Source organism: Capra hircus, chromosome 24, assembly GCF_001704415.2.
Source record: "Capra hircus breed San Clemente chromosome 24, ASM170441v1, whole genome shotgun sequence".
In the NCBI taxonomy this organism is placed as follows: Eukaryota; Metazoa; Chordata; class Mammalia; order Artiodactyla; family Bovidae; genus Capra; species Capra hircus.
This window is the reverse complement of record NC_030831.1, coordinates 58,211,488-58,232,434: the sequence shown is the minus strand read 5'-3', so window position 1 is coordinate 58,232,434 and position 20,947 is coordinate 58,211,488. Positions and strand designations below refer to the sequence as shown.

Below are 20,947 nucleotides of genomic sequence, written 5' to 3'. Positions count from 1 at the left end.
AAGCAAGTCAGCAACATCACTGGAGCAAGAGCGCCTGCAACTCTGACCTTGGCGTCTTCTTTCGTCTCCGTCTCCTCCTCATTGGTGGCCTCCGTCATTTCCTTCAAGTCGGGATCCTTAATGCCGTGCATGAGCTGTATGTGTTTCTCCAGCATCAACCGTTTCGTGAAGGTGCGCCTGGAGTCTGGACAGTGCCTGTGGGGGAAAGACAAGGAAATAACCTACTTGCTATGAAAGGGCTCAGTGAGGAACGTGCTCACTACCGAAGCCCTCAGTTGGCCCAGAGAGGCCAGGGTGGTCCTGCAGATACCAATGGTCCAAAGTGCAAGAGCAGTGTTGCTATGAATCATCATTTCCAGTGTGAATTAAAAAAAAAAAAATTATAAAGTGCGGCAGCTTTTGTTAAAAATTTTCTATCATAAATGAACTTATGGTTGTGGGGAAGGGGCGGGTGGAAAGGGACAGTTAGGGGCCTGGGGAAGGTCATGTACACATGGCTCTGTTTCCAGTGGATAACCAACAAGCATGAACTGTAGAGCATGGGGAACTCTGCACAGCGCTGGACGGGAGGGGCGTCTGGGGGAGAATGGAGTCCTGAGTCCCTTTGCTGCTCACTGGAAACTGCTGCCACACTCTTAAGCTATACTCTTAACTCTTAACCACTATAATTTGGTTATACCCAAATGCAAATTGGTTTTGGTGTTTTTAAAAAAAAAAAAGGAAAAGGGTTTTTTTCTATCAGTTTTTTGGGTTCTTATAGCACCAGCCCAATTTGGTTCAGACAGGGCATTTATTTTCTGAGTTTGGTTAAAGTATGACTTACTTTGTAATTCTAGATGGCTGTGATTTTAACATGGAGAACACTAAATCTCAAAAGTTTTCTTTCCAGTGACTCAGAGTGTTCCCTCAGAATTTACGTCATGAGACGCTTTAACAGGAAGCAAGTCCCTGCTTGACTTCTTCACGCCGGTGCTACCAAGATTTCCGCTCACTCTGTGTGACTCAGACAAGACAGACTTGTCTCCCGTCAACTTCTCATCAAAGCACAAATGCAACAATATGCCTGGTCAGGACCACAGTGCGCAAATACATTTCTTCAGTCGGTCGATTAAAAGGCAGAAAACTGAACAAATATCCAAACTAGGTCAATGATTTCAGTTTTCATTTCAGGTTGGGCATTTCCCCCCTATAAGTTATGATTGCAGCTTTCCTTTGGGAAGATATGAATCTGTCATTTTCTTAAACAGGCCCAAACCGGTAAACAGAAATTCACGACCGTGGCAATTGCAATTATGGTCTCTTCAGCCAGACATCACGCATAACCACTGCAGGGAAGGGAGATGGAAAGATCCACACGGCTTACGCAGAACCAAGTTCGCTGTCCTCAGAAAAGCTTCTGAAACTCTTACAAGAAAGAGTGGCTCCAGCTCTGATGATTTCACGTTAGAGACCCCCTACAGGACAGCATCGGGAGCCAGCACCCATACCAGAGAACAAAGGAAACAAGCTGGGCAACCCGGGCATTTTACCACCTTCCAGGGACTCCATGGGACAGGAGCCAGCCTTTGGGAAGGACTCTGCCGTCCACACCCCCTTCCTCCCCGTTCTCTCAGCCCAGCGGTCCCTCCTAGAATCACTGGCTCCATCACCGCAGTCTCAGCACAGACTGTACTTAGAGAATGTTCTCATCGCTCCAAAAGCACTGCCAGCTTCAGGTCCGCGGAAGGAGGGGCCCTGTCTTCCTACCCCAGAGACTCTTCCTGACTCACCAAAATACTGCGAAGCCCAGCGACCTGGCAGCTGACCTCCCTGAGTCCTCTGAGCCACACGGGACACGGACCCTCGTCCATCACGGCCACATCCTGGCTACACGGCTTCAGTGCCGCTTCGTGCTTCTTTATGAAAAGCGCCTTAGAGTCAGTAACCCTGTCACACCACCTCCCTTCAGGGTGCTCTGACTGAGTGGGTGAAAAAGCTTTCTCAATAAGAACAATGTAACAACTTCTGCCTTTATATACCCAGAGGTAGCCCCCTGGATGGTCCCCTCGGTGGGCTGGCCCGCTCGGTTCTTCTGGTCTTTCTCCAACAACATGAGTGGACACGAAGGATGTGCTGTACCCAAGGGACAAATGTCCAGCCCAGGACTGACCCCACGACCAGCCCCGGTCTGAGCCCGAGTACACCGACCAGCCCAGCCGGCCTGCTGATGCCGGCAACTCAACTGTGTGTAGGGAACCAAAGAGCATCTCCTTCAGCTGAGTCCCTACCTGCCTGCTAGTCACTGTGCCAAACTCTCAGTAATGAAACCACAAATCTCTGCTTAACAGAGAGCACAGGTGGGACTTCCCGGGCGGCCCAGGGCTTAGGGCTCTGTGCTCTCACTGACGGAGCCCAGGTTCAATCCCTGCTCAGGGAACTAAGACCCTGGCCACAAGCTGCTCGGCAAAAAAAAAAAAAAAAAGGCACAGGTAAGAACATGCAAAGCCTGGGCAAGGCACTGCTCCTTTAAATTTTCATCTTGTCAAAGCGCTACAAACCAAGCAAGAACGGCCTGCCAGAACAAATCATGATTAAAGAAAGGACACCCGCACGCGGGGGCGCGGAGGCTGGGGAAATGGGAAGCGCCGTCGGGCACGCCCATCAGGAGCCGGGACTTACGAGCAGGCGTAAACTTTCCTGATGCCTTTGTGCTTGATCCGGTTGTGGCGGCAGAGGCTGTGGGACGAGCTGAACGACTTGTCGCACTGGCGGCACGGGTGCTTCTTCATTTGCTTGATCAGGAGAAAAGAGCGACAGTCACCGCAGAGGGCAAAACAGAAGCGCGATGAGCTGAAGGCTCTGCAACCGGCTGAGTATCACTGCCGTTAGCCGCACATTAACAAGACTAAGAGATTTTTTTTCAATTTTTTTATCGAAGTATAGTTGCTTTACAATGTTGTGTTAGGTTCTGCTGAACGGCAAAGTGAGTCAGCTGTAGGACTCTTAAACACGCAACAGAAGGGGCCGCCAGGGCTGGGGTTATCATGGGGGAACTCGGTTATAGCCATTTCGAAATATAAGCTAAGTAATACTCTAGCCAAACTCAGGAAATAAATACCCCGTCTTCATTAAATCTCTCATTTCTAGAGAACAGGACACACTATCATAAGGCTATTTTTTTTCCTTAAAAACACTTATAATGGGAAAACAGAAAAAGACATGATTCTGATTCAACACAAACACCCAGACAGCTGAAATGAAAACATGACGTTGATTTTCTGTGCATAAAAGATGTTATTTTTAGAAGGCAGATAACCTAGAAAAACACAATTCTTTAGTAGATACCAAATAAAGCCATTATTTCATTTACTATATCCAGAAAGAACCTGTTTCCTTCTCCAATATGCCATTTAAAATCTCTGGCTAACTTTTAGCTTTCCCCCCTAATAACTCATTATTCTGTATATAAGGAAAGAGAAAATTTTTCCAAGAAAAATTTTTAAATGATACCATTTGATTGTCTCAAGAACACAAGTGTGAGACCACTCTGGGGAGCGTGCTTGAGGGTGTACGTGGAGTGAGTCGGTGTGCGAGCGTGCATTTGTGTCCTGGGGGCTGGGGGCATACTGAACGACCAAGAGAGAGCTATCAAGAGATATCTCAACATCAAAGTGAAGTTTCCCACCTCAGCTAAGACATCATTATGTTAACTCAACAGATTCCCATGTGCAACCTTTGAAGCAAAATCAGTGACTTATCTTTAAAAACAAATTCTTTGGGCATGTATGCACTGCAGTCTGGAATTAACATCACATCCCAAGGAAATGAAATTAAGAAAGAACGGTTGGCCTCCTGAACGCAACAGAATTTGGCTCAGCCCTCCTTAAAGCTAAGGATGGAGTAGGGATTAAGTTCTCCCAAGAAACTCTGTTCCTCTTTGGCCGTCAGAAGAGATAAGCAAGCAGTTGCGACCTATTTGATAAAGAAATTATCTGTCTTTTTAAAAAATATTTTTACGTTAATCACCTGGCAAACACATCCTCACTCTAGCTGGCGAGGAAATGAATTCAAGGCAGCTGAGAGTCTGGCTCTGGAGGCCCAGGTGGGCCGGCACCTTTGCCCACCGCTCATGAACCACGTGATGGGGCATTTCCCGACCTCATGAACACCCACCCTCTGAGTGGTTGGGGGGTGTCACAGCGGTGATGTCCTCCAAGAGGGTGCTGGAGGGGGCGGCACGCTGAAGGGCTAGCACAGTGCCTGGGACCAGAGAAAGCCTCAACACGCCCTATTTTATTAACAACAGGAAAGCTACACATCCAAGTTTCATTTGTTAAAAAAGTGTCTTTTATTATTTAAAAGCAAATTCCCTGGTGGTAGCAGTGCTTAGGACTCCACACTTTGACTGCTGAGGGCCTGAGTGTTCAACATCTGGTTGCGGAAATAACATCCGTCAAGACTCAAGGCATAGCCAAAGAAACAGCAAAGCACTGTGATGGACATGATGGACACGGCCCAGACAAAGGCCAAGGAGCAAGTTCCTTCTCCAGGAAAGATGAAAGTTGTACCATGGTGTCCCGGGGAGCCTACTGGTAAAGAACCTTCCTGCCAGGGCAGGAGACGAAAGAGGCGTGGGCTCAGCCCCTGGGTTGGGAAGATCCTCTGGAGAAGGAAATGGCACCCTACTCCGGTATTCAAGGCCTGGAAAATTCCATGGATGGAGGAGCCCGGCAGGCTACAGTCCACAGGGCCTCAAAGAGTCGGACACGACTGAGCATACCCACTTACATACTTCGTATTGTTTTCCTAAGCACATCCCAGGGTTACATGCATGTGTATCATACACCCCAGAATGCAAGAGCGATCTCTGGGGGGAAAGAGAGACGAGGGAACAAAGCAAGTAACCAGCGAGCACCTGAGACACCCTGCCCCTTCAACTCCATATAAATGTTGCTCACATTAAATAGACCATCCCCAGTCTCTTGGGGAGAAGGCAATGGCAGCCCACTCCAGTACTCTTGCCTGGGAAATCCCATGGGCGGAGGAGCCTGCAGTCCCTGGGGTGGCAAAGAGTGAGACATGATTCAGTGACTTCACTTTCACTTTTCACTTTCATGCACTGGAGGAGGAAATGGCAACCCACTCCAGTGTTCTTGCCTGGAGAATCCCAGGGATGGGGGAGCCTGGTGGGCTGCCGTCTATGGGGCCGCACAGAGTTGGACACGACTGAAGCGACTTAGCAGCAGCAGCAGCAGTCTCTTGGACTAGCACATGGACCCAGAGAAGAAAGAAGCAGCTTCCTTTAGAATAAAACCAGGAACAGTCGGTTATGAATAATTGTATGTTTCAAAAAGGCTTTTTTAAAAATCTAATTTCTGTTAAATTTTTGTACATGTAAGATGGAATGGGAATACCAGACCACCTAACCTGCCTCTTGAGAAATCTGTATGCAGGTCAGGAAGCAACAGTTAGAACTGGACATGGAACAACAGACTGGTTCCAAATAGGAAAAGGAGTACATCAAGGCTGTATATTGTCACCCTGCTTATTTAACTTCTATGCAGAGTCCATCATGAGAAATGCTGGACTGGAAGAAACACAAGCTGGAATCAAGATTGCCAGGAGAAATATCAATCACCTCAGATATGCAGATGACACCACCCTTATGGCAGAAAGTGAAGAGGAGCTAAACAGCCTCTTGATGAAAGTGAAAGAGGAGAGTGAAAAAGTTGGCTTAAAGCTCAACATTCAGAAAACAAAGATCATGGCATCCGGTCCCATCACTTCATGGGAAATAGATGGGGAAACAGTGGAAACAGTGTCAGACTTTCTTTTTTTGGGCTCCAAAATCACTGCAGATGGTGATTGCAGCCATGAAATTAAAAGACGCTTACTCCTTGGAAGAAAAGTTATGACCAACCTAGATAGTATATTCAAAAGCAGAGACATTACTTTGCTGACTAAGGTCCGTCTAGTCAAGGCTATGGTTTTTCCAGTGGTCATGTATGGATGTGAGAGTTGGACTGTGAAGAAGGCTGAGCGCCGAAGAATTGATGCTTTTGAACTGCGGTGTTGGAGAATACTCTTGAGAGTCCCTTGGACTGCAAGGAGATCCAACCAGTCCATTCTGAAGATCAAACCTGGGATTTCTTTGGAAGGAATGATGCTAAAGCTGAAACTCCAGTACTTTGGCCACCTCATGAGAAGAGCTGACTCATTGGAAAAGACTCTGATGCTGGGAGGGATTGGGAGCAGGAGGAGAAGGGGACAACAGAGGATGAGATGGCTGGATGGCATCACCGACTCGATGGACGTGAGTCTGAGTGAACTCCAGGAGTTGGTGATGGACAGGGAGGCCTGGCGTGCTGCGATTCATGGGGTCGCAAGGAGTCAGACATGACTGAGTGACTGAACTGAACTGAACTGAAGATGGACAATGTTAAGATCACCTGGGAGAGTCAAAACACAAGACATCTTTCCAAAAGCAAGACAGGGGCTTTCCTGGTGGCTCAGGAGCAAAAAATCATCCTGCCAATGCAGGAGACACAGGTTTGGCCCCTGGTCCGGAAAGATCCCACGCGCCGCAGAGCAGCCAAGCCCCTGCAGCACAAGGACTGCGCCCGCGCTCCAGAGGCGGGAGCTGTGTGGACTGAGCCTGGGCTCAGAGGCGGGAGCTGTGTGGACTGAGCCCGCGCTCCAGAGGCGGGAGCTGTGTGGACTGAGCCTGGGCTCAGAGGCGGGAGCTGTGTGGACTGCGCCTGGGCTCAGAGGCGGGAGCTGTGTGGACTGCGCCTGGGCTCAGAGGCGGGAGCTGTGTGGACTGCGCCTGGGCTCAGAGGCGGGAGCTGTGTGGACTGCGCCTGGGCTCAGAGGCGGGAGCTGTGTGGACTGCGCCTGGGCTCAGAGGCGGGAGCTGTGTGGACTGCGCCTGGGCTCAGAGGCGGGAGCTGTGTGGACTGCGCCTGGGCTCAGAGGCGGGAGCTGTGTGGACTGCGCCTGGGCTCAGAGGCGGGAGCTGTGTGGACTGCGCCTGGGCTCAGAGGCGGGAGCTGTGTGGACTGCGCCTGGGCTCAGAGGCGGGAGCTGTGTGGACTGAGCCTGGGCTCCAGAGGCGGGAGCTGCACGGACTGAGCCCGCGCTCGAGAGCCCGGGAGCCGCACGGACTGAGCCCGCGCACCAGAGGCGGGAGCTGCACGGACTGGGCCCGCGCTCCAGAGGCGGGAGCCGCAGGGACTGAGCCTATGCGAAAAAAGGACTGAGCCCGCGCTCGAGAGCCGGGAGCCGCATGGACTTAGCCTGCGCTTGAGAGCCCAGGAGCCACAAGCACTGAGCCCGTGCTCGAGAGCCCGGGAGCTGCATGGACTGAGCCTGCTGCAGCCACCACTGAGCCCTGGAGCCGGCTCTGCAACTAGAGGCCACTGCAGGGAGAAGCCTGAGCGCCACGGTGAAGGGGAGCCCCGCCCCCTGCAACCAGATAAAGGCCCTCGCAGAGGGCCAAGAGCCCAGCACAACCAAAAATAAACGAAAAAGTAAAAGCCAGACAGTCACAGCAGATAATCATAAAGAAGGGAGACAACTGAAGCGACTCCTTCTAGGCATACAACAGGACAGAGGCCTCAGACACATGCAGACTGGATCTCTATTATGGTGATTTTAACCTGCTACTTCTTGTTATGGCATATTTATATTAACATAAAATTGAAATTGTAACAGAGAAATATCAGTAAAGAAAGCCTCAGTAGATGATAAATGAAGAGCAGCTCAGCTGAATCAATAATTACTATTTTCCAAAAAAGAGTTGACAATGTATGAGGTATTCTTTTTCAACATCTTCATGGGGCAGGGGGACGGGGTGGGGCTGGGGGTGGAGGGGGGGAACCGCAGCAATGAACTGTACAATCCAAAAACAATGGGGCAAGGTTTCCTAAAGGCCTGGTGACAAGAAAATTACAAGTTTAAACCCCAGTTTCCAGATCAAACCTGTCAGGTTCAGATTACCTAACAAAACAAATGACTTTCTTCTTTGTTAAATTTTAAATACTAACTTGTTTGAAGGTGCTTTGCCTAATTTATTTTCATAATTTGTATCTTCAATATTCTAATAGTTCCTACTGTTACTTTATGACACCAAAAGCAATTTTTGATCAAACAAAAGTGGGGGAAAATAGCATTAAGAAAAGTATAAATGTCTATCATCATTCTATTTTCAAGACTTTTAAGGTCCTTTACTCCTTCCGGCTGCTATGGCAGCATAAAGCTGATATTAACAGAACCAGGGCCTTAAGTGGAAACTGTATACTTAACTGAAATCAGAAAACAAACTGTGAATTGTAAATTATTTTGTCTTTAAATAGAACTGTTGAAAGAAACAGGTGGCAGCGTTAAGAAATTTTGATAAGACTTTAGAATATCGAACCACCAGGTGGGTGCACTTGCTAGATTTTCTCCCTCATCTCCAACTGCTGACTCTTATCTTTATGTCCTGCAGGAAAGAAAGCATCATCACTAATTCCTCTGAATGCCCTGGCCTTGGGCTCAGGTCTGAGCTCTGGGATTTAAAATGCCTCTGAAAGCCCTTCTTTCCGGATGGCACTTGGTGGACATTCTGATAACTGGTCCCTTCCCGTGACCTGGCTTGAAGGCCTCTTTCGGGTTCGGGGGACTGTGGAGAAGCTGGAGAGAAGGCACAGCCCCACACGCCCACCCGGCCCGAGCTGCCCTTCTCCCAGCTCTTCCGAGTGCCCTACCTCCCTGAGGCTTCGGACTCACAGCCTCATGCAAAGAGCCCCCCTGACGACCGTCACACATCCAGACAGGGATCCGAGATGAGGGGGGACTGGACTCATTCCCAAATCACACTGACACTCACTCTCCACCTTGATCACAGCACTTTTTATGAAAACGGAAAAGCCAAACCGCTTATATAATTTTCAGCCTATCACAACAGCAGTCTCTCAGAATTTAACTCCTAGAACTCTGAACCCTTTCACTTGGGAATCGATTCTGCACATAGCAGTCGGTGCTGCTGTGAGATAACATACACGGCACACAGATTCTAGACCACGGAGCTTGGCAGAATCAGGCGGATGCCCACGGGGCTCCAGCCACAGCGAATCAGGAGCCTGACACTCAAAAACTGCCAGCGACTCGCTCAATAAAAGAGTAGCGTGCATTGACACCCGTTAAGAAACACTTCTTAACACATGGTTAAGAAACACACAGGTGCTGCAGAAAGTATGGCACCTCACCTTGAAAAAGGCCTGCGCTTTGCTGGTGGAAGTGAGTGCCAGGGGGCTTATCTGAAAACGGAGGGCAGCTGTGACCCCTTCCCGTGGACCTGTGTGACCCCCGCACTGGGAAACGAGGGCACTGGTGGGGCTTGGAGGTGTGTGCACAAGTGTGCCGCGTGTATTCCTGCACAACTCCATTTCACGGTTTTCTGGAACTACTGTTTCTCAGGAATGGAATCACACACAAGCAAACTAACGATTCGCCTTATACTTCAATTGTTCCCTGATGTATTATCAACTGCCCTGGAACAAATTTGTGTTTTCAACACAGACCTCATATTCAATAGAAGAAAGGATTTTGTACATGCAAAGAGTATTCACTGCGGCACTGAGTCTAATGCAAAAAGGTGGGGAAAAAAAAAATCTGGGTCCATCCAAGGAGGACTGGTTAAATAAAGGATATGCACTTAACGATACTCGTCATAAAGCTGTAGAAAGAAGGGAAGATCTCAAAGTGCTGATATGAAAAGAACTGTAACATAAACAGACAGAACCAGGACACAAAATCATATTAATAAGCTGTGTTCTGTGAAAGAAAGCTGTGTTCTAGAAAGAGGTAACAAGGAGAACACAGATGCATAGAGGCTGACACAGGCGCAGAGAAACGTCAAGGGCTGGCAAGGGGAGGAAAGAGGATTTTAGCTGCGCTCCTTCGTATCATCTGGGTTTTTGAACCACGTGAATATAACTCTTAAAAAAATTTATTTTTCTGTTGCCTCAAAATTTTACATCATATTCACGGAGGTATTAATTTACAAAATGTAAAACTCCCTTTTTAATGAGTTTTTGAGAAATGGATACAGTTGAGGGACTGATACTATAAACAAGAGACAGAACAGTTTTAGGGGCTTCTCTGGAGGGACAGTGGTTAAGACTCTGCCCTTCCAATGCAGCGGGCACAGGTTCGATTCCTGGTCAGGAAACCAAGATCTCACATGGTGTGCAGTGCAGCAGCAGCAAAAAATAAAAATAAATAAAAATAAATATATATATATATATATGCATACACACACACACACACAGAAAGAACATTTCCATCACCCCCAAAATTCCCACATGTCCCTTTAGAATCAACCCCTCCTTCCCACACCCAGCTCTTGAAAACCACTGATATGGCTTCCATCCGACGGTTTCACTTTCTCTGTTTGTCGTGTAAACGGACCATGCAGTAAAACGTGTGTGCCTCTCGCCCGGCATCACACACGCTTATCACCTGAGTGTATCCTGGGCTTCTCGCTGTGGAGGAATACTCCACTGCACGGACAGACCTCTGTTTATCCATTCATCAGGTGGAGGATTCCTCGGTTGTTTCCAGTTTTGGGAAATTACTAAAGTATACAGTATAAATACTTAAAACTATAAACAGTCATGGACAGGAAATATGATCTGATTTCTCTTGGGTAAATACCGAGAAGTGGGATTACTGGGTCATATGGTAAATTACATAAGAAACCATCACAGTGTTTTCCAGATGGCTGCACTCTTTGTTTTTCCCAGCAATGGATGAGAGCTCTAATGGCTCAGCAGCCCTCCCAGCATTTGAGATTGCCATTTTACTTTACTACAGCCATTACAAAGGGCGGCTAGTGGCATTTCACCATCGTTTAATTTGCATTCCTCTAATGACGAATGGTATTAAGGTAAAAAATTTTCAGTTAAAAGATTAAAACACCTTTTTATATGGTGTGCCTTTGTCTCAAAAAAAATTTTATTTTGGTTGTTTAATTTTTATTTCAGTAGGAATCATACTATCCTGTAAGCTCCTTGAAAACAGAAGCTGTGGGTCATTCATCTTTATATCCCTGGCATTCAGCTTATGAAAACAGTCGGTAAATATTCACTGTGTAAATGAATTAAAAAAAAAACTGCATACACAATTTTCTACTGGAAAAATATGAGCATGTTCTACAAAGCGATCACAGAATAACAAATGCAGGATAAAACCCTGGACAGAGAGCAAGCACTGGTTGTTTCCAGAAGATGGGTGAGACACGGGCACGTCTGAATCTTGGTAAGAGCCTCGGAATGACACGGGGACGGAGGCGGTGAGGCGGGGAGGGGCTCACAGGGAAGGAGGAGCCTGCAGATGGGGCACCTGCTGGAATCAGGTGCTAAACAGGTGTGCCGTGCGCACAGCAGGGGCGGGGGTGAGGAGGGGACGGGAAGCTGCCGCGTCACAGTAAACGCAGCGCCTCCAGATGCCACAGCCTTCACCTTCTCTCCCTTATTGTCGCAGCCTACAAAAACACCAAAGACCTGCAAAATAAGAGTGTGAGATTGCTTCTAACCTCACCAGTTGAGGTGTGTTGTGCGTGTGCGTGTGTGTGTGTGTGGTCAGTCACGTCTGACTCTTTGTGACTCCCTGGACTGCTGCCCGCCAGGCTCCTCTGTCCACGGGGTTCTCCAGGCAAGGATGCTGGAGTGGGTTGCCATGCCCTCTTCCAGGGGATCTTCCCCACCCAGGGATCGAACCCACATCTCTTACGTCTCCTGCACTAGCAGGCAGGTTCTTTACCCACTGAGCCACCCGGGGAGCCGCAGCAACTGAAGTAACCATCCTCAATCTCTAGCTGGATATCCTGCCCATGTCTTCTCTGGATACATGTGTTCATGTGTATCTATAAGAACCAGTCTATGTTATACATATTGACTTGTGACTTGATCTTCTCAATTGTAAGGCAAACGCAGCTACACACACTCTGCTGATTCCACAGTATCCTACTGTATGTGTGGGCCATAATTCACTGAACTATCCTCGGTTAACGATTTAGCTTGTTTCCACTTTTCAACTTTTACAGATACAATTTTCTGCCGTCAACCAATTACTCCTTTGGATAGAGTTCAGAAAAAAGACAAGACTGTCTAGTTTAGAAGCTGTAAAAACGTTTCAGCTCTTTGACCCTTCTGGCCTGACTATCCTCAGAAAGGACACCACCAATCTGCATTGCTGTCCCTTCAGCAGGAGAGCTCAACGTCAGGACACGCGAGTCAACTCCCCCGAGGCGGTGGGCAAACATGAGACAGCATTTTTGCCTCTCCTAAGAGCCCACTGAGGCTGGGTACCTAGGCACATGCTCCTGAGCCTCCCTGCTTCCCTGGGGAGCTGCCCCATCACCTCCTTTCCTCGTTTCTACGGAGTAGGGGGCGGCGGGGCACGCAGGCGCAGACTCCAGGGTCTCAGGGACCATGCCGTGGGGTCTGGGCCGGCCACAGGTGTGACGGAGGGGCACCGATGGGTGTGAGCGAGGGACCAACACGACCGGCAGAGTTCAGACGGGTCGGGTGTGGAGGCAGCAAGCCAGGCAGAGGCTTCAGGGGAGAGATGACGTGCCCTGGGTTTGGGAAGACGGGGGATGCCAAGTGGCTGGATTCGGCAGGTACCCCTCCAGGGCAGATCTGAGGATGGGCAGAATGCAGGAGACGGAGGAGAGAAAGAGAGGGATCGAGCATCACCCCGAGCTCTGTGGCCTGGGCCCCTGGTTGGGGCAGAGCTACCAGCTCCCCGCGGAGGAAAACGGGGAGGCGCGGGCTCAGGGAAGGAGAGGAAGCAAAACGGTTCAGTCATACTCGGGGTACATGAAGTGTGAGAAGCCCGCCGGACATCAAAGCGGAGAGGCTCAGGAGGCGGTTAGAGGCACGCATGGAAAGCAGGGACGGGGTCGGGCCAGAGGTTTAAACGGACCTGTGAGTCAGGAGGACACGGACGTCGCCTGAAGTCTTGGGCCTGGATGAGAACCATCTGAGTCAAAGGATCCAGCCCGTTCACGAGACGAGGGAGACCGGCGGATGGGGCTAATGCGAACCGAGAGAGGGCGGCTCTCCCAGGGCCTGGCGGAGCAAGCGCTCTAACCGGGACCACGCGAAGGAGAGCTCCGCCAGGTCAGCGAGGACGCCGGCCGGGAAGGCCAGGCCGGGCCCTTGGGCTCGGCGACGCAGCAGTGCTGGACAGTGTGGCAGGGGTGGCTCTGCTGGTGGGGCGCTCCCCAGCGAATCTAGCGGCTGAGGGTCCGGCTGCCAGTGCAGGGGCGCAGGTTCAACCCTCGGCCAGGGAACTAAGATCTCACAGGCTGCCTGGTGCATCCAAAAAAAAAAGAGTGGCTCTGGCGGAGTGGTGGGTTTAAAGTCTATATGGGAGAAGGAACCAGACAGAAAGATATGAAATGATTCCAGGCAGATTTATTGCAAAAGAAGGCAGAGAATACGGAAATGAAAGGGGCGGGGCGGGGCGGGGCGGGGCGCGGGGGCGGGGGGCGGTAGGTAGTGAAGAAAGCTGCTTTGATAGGATAAGGTACCAGGGCAGGCTTTACGATGCTGAGAAAAATGCAGGCGAAAATGGACAACTGCGACCAGTCACCCCTCAAGGGGTGAGTCTGGATGGAGCGCTCAAACAGACAGGCTGTCCTTACAGGGGCTGGGGACCCACAGGGTCACCCTTTGTGATGGGAGATGGCAGGGTACCCCACATCAGGTTCAACAGGGCCTTTTCACCACACCACCTCCTTACTGTAAGGTAAAACCCCAGCTTCTGGGCTTTTGAGACGCTCCACGATCTAACCCTCAATCTGTCATTCTGACTACATCTCCTGGGACTTCATCAACCTTCTGTTCAGAGCCTCTCAAACCCACGCCTTCCAGACCAGGACCCCTTCCGCCCTGCCCCCAGGCACCCGCCTCCTTCCGCCGGCCCAGCTCTCAACTCCCCAGACGGCCTCCCCATCTCTCCAGCCAGCTGCCTCTCCTCTCGCCCACGGCCCCCAGCTGCAAGTGAGCCGCCGGAAACGCACATCTCAACGTGCCCCCTCTCTTCCCACGCCCACCTGGCATTTCCTGTAGCTTCTGGGATGAAGCCAGCCCACCTGCCCACCCCCAACCCCATCCCAGCCTCCCGCCACTCCCTCCCCAGGATGTCATGTCCAGAACTACTTTCTGGCTGCCCCTTAGCTGTGCCAGCCGCTTTGTACCACATCTGTTCTCGGCCTGTTCCCCTGTACACAGGGCAAATTCCTCGGGCTCCAAATGCTCCAAACACCTCTTTGGATAGCTGAGAGAAATACCTCTCTGGATAGCTGAGATAGGATTTCTTATCTTCAGCCTTCCCTGGCCATCTCCCAACTCCTGCTGATACCCTACCAAACAGTGATGCTCAAATCTGCTTCCTTGTACCTTAGATTTAAGTCTAATTCTTCTCTTCCATGTATCGCACCCAATTTTAACTTTTAATTTCACTCTACCCTCCTCTGACTTCTTGTAAGGCTGGACTGCATTTTACTGCTCACTTTAATCAGAGCCTCAACAGGTACTGAGTGGAAGCCTGAACAGAAAACATCTTTCCCTTTAGCATTTAATTATATACCTGCCACCTTGTGATGCTCCAAAGACTTGTTTCACACCCAAGTCAAACTAGTTTTAGCTTCAAAAATATTTATCCTTTCTTTTTCTACCCAAGTGTAAGCATCTGCTGGGCAAGACTTATGTTTCACACTGTGTCTGTGCTCCTTCATAGCAAATGCTATGCAATTCAATAAATATTTATAGAATAAAAGAAAGATACGGATGGAAGAACACACACAGCATAAAGCTAAACATTCCCAAACTAGGAATGAATGAATGGCCTCTTCTAAATAGTTTCAGAATTGCATATAATTCCAGTAATATGCAAGTATGGAGAGAAACCAAAGACTTTTAAAAAAGAAATAGTATAGACTGATAACCTAAGCAGGCTGAAAATCTAGTCTAATATGCCTCTTTTATAAGATAAACTAGCCCTGCTACAGGATTAAAATGCCCTAAGGCTACACATGGGCTCCCCAGGTGGTGCTGGTGGTAAAGAAGCTGCCTGACAATGCAGGAGATGCAGGAGGCAAGGGCTCGATTCAGTCCCTGGGTCGGGGAGATCCCCCTGGAGGAGGAAATGGCAATCCGCTCCAGTATTTCTTGCCTGGAAAATCCCATGGACAGAGGAGCCTGGTGGGTTACAGTGCTTGGGGTCACAGAGTCGGACACGACTGAGCAACCAAGTATGTGCGTGCATGCATGTGTACAAACACACACACACACACACTCCATATAAATTATAACTCAGTAAGTTGACCAACCTAGATAGTATATTCAAAAGCAGAGACATTACTTTGCCGACTAAGGTCCGTCTAGTCTAGGCTATGGTTTTGCCTGTGGTCATGTATGGATGTGAGAGATGGACTGCGAAGAAGGCTGAGCGCCGAAGAATTGATGCTTTTGAACTGTGGTGTTGGAGAAGACTCTTGAGAGTCCCTTGGACTGCAAGGAGATCCAACCAGTCCATTCTGAAGGAGATCAATCCTGGGATTTCTTTGGAAGGAATGATGCTAAAGCTGAAACTCCGGTACTTTGGCCACCTCATGAGAAGAGCTGACTCATTGGAAAAGACTCTGATGCTGGGAGGGACTGGGGGCAGGAGGAGAAGGGGACGACCCAGGATGAGATGGCTGATGGCATCGTTGACTTGATGGACGTGGGTCTGAGTGAACTCCGGGAGCTGGTGATGGACAGGGAGGCCTGGCGTGCTGCGATTTATGGGGTCGCAAAGAGTCAGACACGACTGAGCGACTGAACTGAACTGAACTGAAGTTGATTAAAAAAGAAATTCACTAAAGCACTGTGTCATATCACTAGCACATTATTAAATAAAAGGCATGATTTGCATTGTAAGGTTCTTGAAACTTTTCACCAGGATAAATAAAAATTAACGCTTCTTTAATTCACTGATCTATGAGTAGATAAAATCTAAAGAAGTACACCTGCTTACCCACACCACGCATGCTCTTTTAGAAAACAGTCTTGTATGCACACAAGTAGCCTACCTCTGTAATGTGGAATACTATGGGTTGTAAATAGGTATTTAGATGAACACAGCATAGGAAACTCAAATTTCATACATGTGAAAGCAGTAAGAAAAATAATTTCTTCAGTACTAAACCATCCAAATTTCTACAAATTCAAATTGAGTGGTTTGGCGGAAATATACACAGAGTATAAATTTAGACCAGAGGCTTGCAAACCTTTTCCATAAACGGCCAGATTACAAATATTTTAGGTTTTGCAGACCACAAGGTCTGTTGCCACTCAACTCTGCCTCGTGGTTGAAAAGCAGCCACAGACAATGACACACGAATGGGCGTGGCTGTTTCAATAAATTATTTATAAAAACAGCTGGCTGGCCTGTGAAATCAGTTTGCTAAGCCCGATTCAGACTCCTGTCTTGTGTTCTACAGAAAACAGAGCAAGTCTCAATCATTCAGAACCAGACCTATTTAAGAGAGGCAAGTAATCAATCCAGGTTTAAAAAAGAAAGCCAAGACTATAAAGTGAGGAGAACGGGTTCTGTTCACAGTGCTCAGAACACATCCTGCGGGCCACGGGGATTGAGATCACTGAAGCAACAGCTCTGGAATGAAGCGAGTTTACAGGCAGGCGCTTCCGCTTGCTGCTACGTCTGTTTAAAACAACACACAAACTAAGTCTCCCATCCGGCTGTAAGGCAAGCCAGTTTGCTGATGACATGGTACAATTTAAAAGTAAGACAGGGAGCTGTAATAAACACAGAACAATGACAGGCCAAAGGCAGCGCAGATGGGAAGGAAACGTGTCCCAGCACAGCGCCTGTGCTCAGAATCACGGCAGATACGCGGGCATACGTCTGGAAACACAGAAGCACTGCGAGAGCAACTGCCGTCCTAACAGCTGCGAGAACCACGGCGATGAAACTCAAGAGACGCCTGCCGGGGCGCCAGGCGCCGGCCCTGTGCACACACTCAGAGAGGCCTGCCCGGGTGCCAGGCGCCGGCCCCGTGCACGCGCTCAGAGACGCCTGCCCGGGCACCAGACGCCGGCCCCGTGCACGTGCTCAGAGACGCCTGCCGGGGCGCCGGGCGCTGTTCCTGTGCACAGCCTTCCTGGGGCGTCTGCGTCCAGTCCACTGACCAGCGAGGACGGCACAGGGCTGCGGGGGTTACAGACCCTGACATGGCCTGGGCTTCCACCATCGTGCGTCAACTCCACCAAAGGCCCTGCCCCGTAACTCCTGATCCATCACGTTTCTCTCTCCTTCACGTTTTCACAAAGAGAAAACCAGAACTGACAGGCGCCATAGGCTGGGTGCTGCTGTATTTTGCTAAGACGTTCAGGGATCAAAGATCACAGCAGAGCAGAAAAATTCTGCGCTGCCCATTTCTTCCAGGTCTGGTTCGGTTTCCTGCCCATCCTTCTATTTTTAAGGGTTTGTCCTCTGTCTTCTGAGCCTCCCTAACTACTGAAATGTATGCCCCCGGATGGGGGACATAATTATTCCTCTATTGCTTCTGCTCTCAGAGAGTCCAGTCTTTAAGGAGGGGACCATGGGGAAGGAAGCACACACGGAGTGTTTCCCTTTTGAAACGTGTTTCTGGCCGCTGTGTCTTTGACCTGGTGCCCGGCTTTCTCTAGCAGTGGTGAGCGGGGGCTACTCCCTGCGGTGTGTGAGCTTCTCACTGCGGCCGTTTCTCTCGCTGCAGAGCACAGGCCCCGCGCGCTCGGGCTTCAGCAGCTGCAGCGAAAGGGCGCTGGGGTTGCGTTTCCCGGGCTCTCGAGCAGGGCCTCAGTACTTGTGGTGCGTGGACTCAGCTGCTCCACGGCACGTGGGAATCTTCCCGGGCCAGGGATCAAACCCGTGTCCCTGCCCTGGGAGGCAGGTTCTTATCCACTGTACCACCAGGAAAGTCCCGAATGTAATTTTTGAAACAGCCTTTCTGCCCTTTTAAATTCAAAAGCAATCTAAATAGAAAAGAGGTCATTGTGAAGTTTTCTCCCCCTCCGCCAATCACTGTTTTATGAAAGAAACAAATACTACTATAAAATAAAAAATTAAAATAATTAAAACATACCCCCTGAAGGCTTAAGTACAATCTTTCTAAATAAATAAATATTTATTTCCACAAATCAAAAGAGAAAAGAAACTGGCTATTCCTTTTAAAGATGATCACTGTTTTCATCAGATGATCTGGCAGAACTTTGAAAGTAATTTCGGAAAGTAAACAAGCCCAGATATCAAAACCATGGACGTGAAAGCCGATGATGGCGGCTTTCTCCTTAATCCCAGTCCTACGTCCTGTATTAATTTCTGCAGCCCTCTTAATAAACCACATTAAAGAGGCAAGCAGGCAGGTGTTCTCAACTCCCAAACCGGAAGGTACGAGAGGACACGTGAGCCGCGGCACGCCCCGTGTGGGGTGGGAACAAACCCTCAGCTGCTGCGGGCCGTCCTGGGTGCGGCTGGGTGGCGGTGGTCCCAGGTTTGTGGTGACTCTGGTGTGTGGACATGAAGAAGTGACTTCACGGAGTCCCACCTTCTTCCGCTGACAAACCCTTCCAACTCCACCGGCGAGTGTGGGGAGCCCCGGGCGGACACAGATGTGGTCCAGGACCTCCCTCCCCTCCAACTCTGCCCCAGGGCTCCAGCTCACCTCCTGCCCCACAACGGGAGTGTGTTCTCACAACATGGGGGACTACTTCAAAGCCACCTCTGACCTTGAGGTAGAGGAAAGGGCTCCCGGGTCCTTAGGCAGCCTTGTGTGTCTGAAGTCTTCCCAGCTATAAACTAAACCCCCCGGGAACCTGTGACCTCTGAGCCACATTCCAGAGCCATCTATTTTTGATCCTTGGCAAGACAACCAAAGCCAGGATGGCCTTTTTATTTGACGCCCCCACTTTGGGATGTAAAATTATTTTCTGGTTGTTTTGGGCTTCGATATAGTATCAGCTTACAGAAGAGGGTGCCAAATTCTTAAAACTTAAAAATCTGGTCTGCCAGCTGGACTTAGAAACACATTTTCCTAAGGAGGTTAACAAATGGATGTTGCATTCCTGGAGAAGGACACATAAGCCTTCTCACATCGTACGGCAACACTGAAGCAACATTCTGAAGCCTCACCGCCACTTTCCGCTCTGGTTCAATGAAGAAAACTAATTCCACAGCCGTGTCACTTTGCTGACCGAGGTCCGTCTAGTCAACGCTACGGTTTTTCCAGTGATCACGTACAGATGTGAGAGCTGGACCAGAAAGAAGCCTGAGCGCTGAAGAATTGATGCTTTTGAACTGTGGTGTTGGAGAAGACTCTTGAGAGCCCCTTGGGCTGCAAGGAGATCAAACCAGTCAACCCTAAAGGAAATCAACCCTGAGTATTCATTGGAAGGACTGATGTTGAAGCTGAAGCTCCAATACTTTGGCCACCTGATGCGAAGAGCTGACTCATTGGAAAAGACCCTGATGCTGGGAAAGACTGAAGGCTGGAGGAGAAGGGGACGATAGAGGATGAGATGGTTGGATGGCATGAACGACCCCATGGACATGGGTTTGAGCAATCTCCAGGAGATAGTAAGGGAAGAGAAAGCCTGGTGTGCTGCAAGGGGTCGCAAGGAGTTGGACACAAACAAAAACAAACAAAACTCCTGGAGCAAATGTGGACATTTTAGGTCATGAAAGCAACTACTGTCCAGCCCCAGTCCACGGCCCATTGGGCTGAAACTTCCAACTGCCTGCGGGGGCGCCAGGGGCAGGGAGGCAGCCCAGGGGCACAGGAAGGGGCTGAGGTCTGAGAAAACACAGGGTTGGGGGATGGGGCGGGGGCAGGGGGCACTGGTTGGTCCCAGGCAGCAGAGGCCGAGAGAAGAGGAGAACCGCTCACGGGTGACAGCGAGGGAAGGCAGGCCCTGGCTGCGGTGGTGGTAAGAAACGTTCTGAAGCCAGCAAGCCCCAGGACCTTCATCCAGAACAGACGGAAACAAATGTATTTCTCCCGCCTGGTTGCAGGACCAGCCTAGCATCCAGGGAGCTTCCAAAGCCCCTGAACCCCGAGTGATAAACAGGAGGCACCTGGGGAAGAAGCATCGTCCCCTGGTCTCCAAGATCACAGCGCCCTGCTGGGTCCCTCCAGGGGTGGGGGGCTGCCACATGCCCTGGGGCAGAGGACCACCCAGCTATGCTCCAAGTGCAAGGATTCTCGGCTCTGACCGGCGCTTTAAGCGACCTTCTAACAGCCGTTCAGTGAGCCCACGCTGAGCCACCCGCTTCTGGCCGGACGGTTTGCACCTGCCAGGTGGAAAGGTACGACAGGTGCCGTCATACTTACCAGAGCAGCCAGAGGAACCCGCCGCAGGCCGGGCCTGGCCACAGCGCAGGCCGGGCAGCCTGGCTCCCTGGGGCCCTGACCCGCTCCTCGGGGCAACCAGGGCCCTGCTCCCACCCACCAGGATCGCCCTGCTGCTGACGAAGACAGAGAATAAAGAGAGGACGCCCTGTCACGATCGAGGCAGTCACGGGCGTGCAGATGAACACAGAGGGGCCCCGCGGGGACGGCTGCTGGCCAGGACTAGCTGAATTCACCGGGCAGCGAACCCGGGTATCAGCTGAGCGCAGGGATTTCCAGGCAAAGGGAGCTGCAGGCGGCAAAGACAAGGAAGAGGCGTGGTGTGCGGCAAGGGCCGGAAGCAGCTGGGGGTTTTGCTGGAACCACAGGAAAGGGCCTGGTGGGGCAGGTGTGGGAAGGACAGGGTGAGATGGCCAAGGGCTCAGGACCCCACCACAAACACACCCATGAGGGCTGGTCCACTCGGGACAACAGTCCCAACAGATGCTCTGGCAGTTTTGTGGAGACCTACCACACACC

At 50.2% G+C, this 20,947-nt stretch overlaps 1 protein-coding gene across 10 annotated transcripts in view; it reads right to left on the bottom strand.

Moving 5' to 3' along the window:
* The window catches only part of ZNF532 (zinc finger protein 532), a 111,672-nt gene that overhangs the window by 4,463 nt on the left and 86,262 nt on the right, over positions 1-20,947 (bottom strand). For 8 of the 10 annotated variants that reach the window (XM_018039509.1, XM_018039510.1, XM_018039511.1 and 5 more), the window contains 2 exons: positions 2,659-2,771; positions 48-195 (listed from right to left, as the gene is read on the bottom strand). In XM_018039509.1, the coding sequence (XP_017894998.1) occupies positions 48-195; positions 2,659-2,771 (261 nt within the window). The remainder of the gene's footprint in view (positions 1-47; positions 196-2,658; positions 2,772-20,947) is intronic. The other 2 variants (XM_018039517.1, XR_001917161.1) reach the window with 2 other exon arrangements.